The sequence below is a fragment of the Oncorhynchus clarkii genome, chromosome 29 (assembly GCF_045791955.1).
Source record: "Oncorhynchus clarkii lewisi isolate Uvic-CL-2024 chromosome 29, UVic_Ocla_1.0, whole genome shotgun sequence".
In the NCBI taxonomy this organism is placed as follows: Eukaryota; Metazoa; Chordata; class Actinopteri; order Salmoniformes; family Salmonidae; genus Oncorhynchus; species Oncorhynchus clarkii.
This window is the reverse complement of record NC_092175.1, coordinates 30,860,400-30,863,626: the sequence shown is the minus strand read 5'-3', so window position 1 is coordinate 30,863,626 and position 3,227 is coordinate 30,860,400. Positions and strand designations below refer to the sequence as shown.

Here is a 3,227-nt window from a genome sequence, read left to right as displayed (position 1 = left end):
CTACCCTGACCCTGGTCTACAGGCTATTATGAAAGCTGGTTCAACAGACATTTTTAAACCAAGCCCTCCGTAGACTACCCTGACCCTGGTCTACAGGCTATTACGAAGGCTGGTTCAACAGATATTTTTAAACCAAGCCCTCCGTAGACTACCCTGACCCTGGTCTACAGGCTATTACGAAGGCTGGTTCAGCAGACATTTTTAAACCAAGCCCTCGGTAGACTACCCTGACCCTGGTCTACAGGCTATTACGAAGGCTGGTTCAACAGACATTTTTAAACCAAGCCCTCCATAGACTACCCTGACCCTGGTCTATAGGCTATTACGAAGGCTGGTTCAACAGACATTTTTAAACCAAGCCCTCCGTAGACTACCCTGACCCTGGTCTACAGGCTATTACGAAGGCTGGTTCAACAGACATTTTTAAACCAAGCCCTCCGTAGACTACCCTGACCCTGGTCTACAGGCTATTACGAAGGCTGGTTCAACAGACATTTTTAAACCAAGCCGTCCGTAGACTACCCTGACCCTGGTCTACAGGCTATTACGAAGGCTGGTTCAACAGACATTTTTAAACCAAGCCCTCCGTAGACTACCCTGACCCTGGTCTACAGGCTATTACGAAGGCTGGTTCAACAGACATTTTTTAAACCAAGCCCTCCGTAGACTACCCTGACCCTGGTCTACAGGCTATTACGAAGGCTGGTTCAACAGACATTTTTAAACCAAGCCCTCCGTAGACTACCCTGACCCTGGTCTACAGGCTATTACGAAGACTGGTTCCACAGACATTTTTAAACCAAGACCTCCGTAGACTACCCTGACCCTGGTCTACAGGCTATTACGAAGGCTGGTTCAACAGACATTTTTAAACCAAGCCCTCCGTAGAATACTCTGACCCTGGTCTACAGGCTATTACGAAGGCTGGTTCAACAGACATTTTTAAACCAAGCCCTCCGTAGACTACCCTGACCCTGGTCTACATGCTATTCCGAAGGCTGGTTCAACAGACATTTTTAAACCAAGCCCTCCGTAGACTACCCTGACCCTGGTCTACAGGCTATTACGAAGGCTGGTTCAACAGACATTTTTAAACCAAGCCATCCGTAGACTACCCTGACCTTGGTCTACAGGCTATTACGAAGGCTGGTTCAACAGACATTTTTAAACCAAGCCCTCCGTAGACTACCCTGACCCTGGTCTACAGGCTATTATGAAAGCTGGTTCAACAGACATTTTTAAACCAAGCCCTCCGTAGACTACCCTGACCCTGGTCTACAGGCTATTACGAAGGCTGGTTCAACAGATATTTTTAAACCAAGCCCTCCGTAGACTACCCTGACCCTGGTCTACAGGCTATTACGAAGGCTGGTTCAGCAGACATTTTTAAACCAAGCCCTCGGTAGACTACCCTGACCCTGGTCTACAGGCTATTACGAAGGCTGGTTCAACAGACATTTTTAAACCAAGCCCTCCATAGACTACCCTGACCCTGGTCTATAGGCTATTACGAAGGCTGGTTCAACAGACATTTTTAAACCAAGCCCTCCGTAGACTACCCTGACCCTGGTCTACAGGCTATTACGAAGGCTGGTTCAACAGACATTTTTAAACCAAGCCCTCCGTAGACTACCCTGACCCTGGTCTACAGGCTATTACGAAGGCTGGTTCAACAGACATTTTTAAACCAAGCCCTCCGTAGACTACATTGACCCTGGTCTACAGGCTATTACGAAGCCTGGTTCAACAGACATTTTTAAACCAAGCCCTCCGTAGACTACCCTGACCCTGGTCTACAGGCTATTACGAAGGCTGGTTCAACAGACATTTTTAAACCAAGCCCTCCGTAGACTACCCTGACCCTGGTCTACAGGCTATTACGAAGGCTGGTTCAACAGACATTTTTAACAACAGCAAAGTTTCCTTTTTCATCCTGTTGATTTTACGATATCATGCATCCGACTCTTGTTGTTGTTTACGAAAAACAACAGTTATTTTTGGGGGGGGGTTTGATTTGATAAAGCAAACTTATATGAATGATTCACCGTCCTGGCTCGTGGTCCAGCTTGCATGCGGTGCAATTTAGGAGCCATCTGCAATCTCTGGAGAAGTATGAATGCCATCTGTAAAGGGGTTCCACTATGTTTATAAAGCATTATATTTGGGAGCAGTATAACAGTGAGCGGACAGTCTCTTTATTTTGGATATTTGTCCAGCTTCTGTGAAAAGTTTTCATAAAAGCCTTCATTTTCTGCATTGCCTTAATATTATATGCACAGACTGTGCAACTATGGTACCTCTATCTGTATTCATCCTGTTTAAAACAAGCTGCTGTTTTGTTTTGATGCGAATTTGATTTGAATGATTCACTCTCTTTTTAAGCCTTATCAATAGTGAATTTATTACTTGCTTATTGACAACATTTGGCATGTCCATGGCTCAGACATGGCAGACATAATGCAATTTACAGTAGGCCTGGCTCCTAATGTATGTCAGGGCGAATGCTGTGTTTAACAATATACTTAGATATTGAATCCATGCAATTAGGCTTTTTACAATGCAGACTGCAGCTCTGACGTTACATAAAATTGTGTTTTTATCAAAAACGACTGATTTTAGCACCCAATGAATAGCCCGCAAGTACACACAGCATTGTTCTGTGTGATTGTGAGCTATTCTTTGGGTGCTGAAATACATTGTTTTTTTAATAAAAACTTTATTTTATGTGACGTCAGAGCTGCAGTCCGCCCACACTTGTCGCTGCTCAACTCCATTGTAAAACATGGAGTTGAGTTTAGCCAGTAAGTTAAAATAGAGCTCTAGATTGAATACTGACAGGCATCATCATTCTGCTAATTCTGACCTAATCTGTTGAATCATCAATATATTGGGCACTTCTATGAAGAGCCAGACTTGCTTGAAGACAAATAACAGTTATTTATGTGGTCCTGGGTTGAGTGGTCTAAAGAACAGACAGTAGTAAAGATAACACACCCAGATAGGCTAGAGAGTAAACCAGGATAGGACAAGGACCAGACCCTGTTAGGAGGAAGGACAGCCAGACCTCAGAAAGAACAGAGCTTACTAGAGGAGACAACATCAGAAGAAAAAGCTGAGAAACACAGCATGTAGCAGCACAGAAAAGGGGGATTGGCTAAAGGGATTTACGCTTGTGGGGGTCAGAGGTGAGGAGGGGTTGGTCAGAGGTGAGGAGGGGTTGGTCAGAG

General features: G+C 44.7%; 1 protein-coding gene across 1 annotated transcript in view; it reads right to left on the bottom strand.

The window, feature by feature from the left end:
- Nucleotides 1-3,099: 3,099 nt before the first annotated feature.
- The window catches only part of LOC139388195 (merozoite surface protein CMZ-8-like), a 570-nt gene continuing 442 nt past the window's right edge, over nucleotides 3,100-3,227 (bottom strand). Inside the window, exon 1 of the mRNA XM_071134755.1 lies at nucleotides 3,100-3,227. This exon is cut by the window's right edge and continues 442 nt beyond it. Within this exon, the coding sequence (XP_070990856.1) occupies nucleotides 3,100-3,227 (128 nt within the window).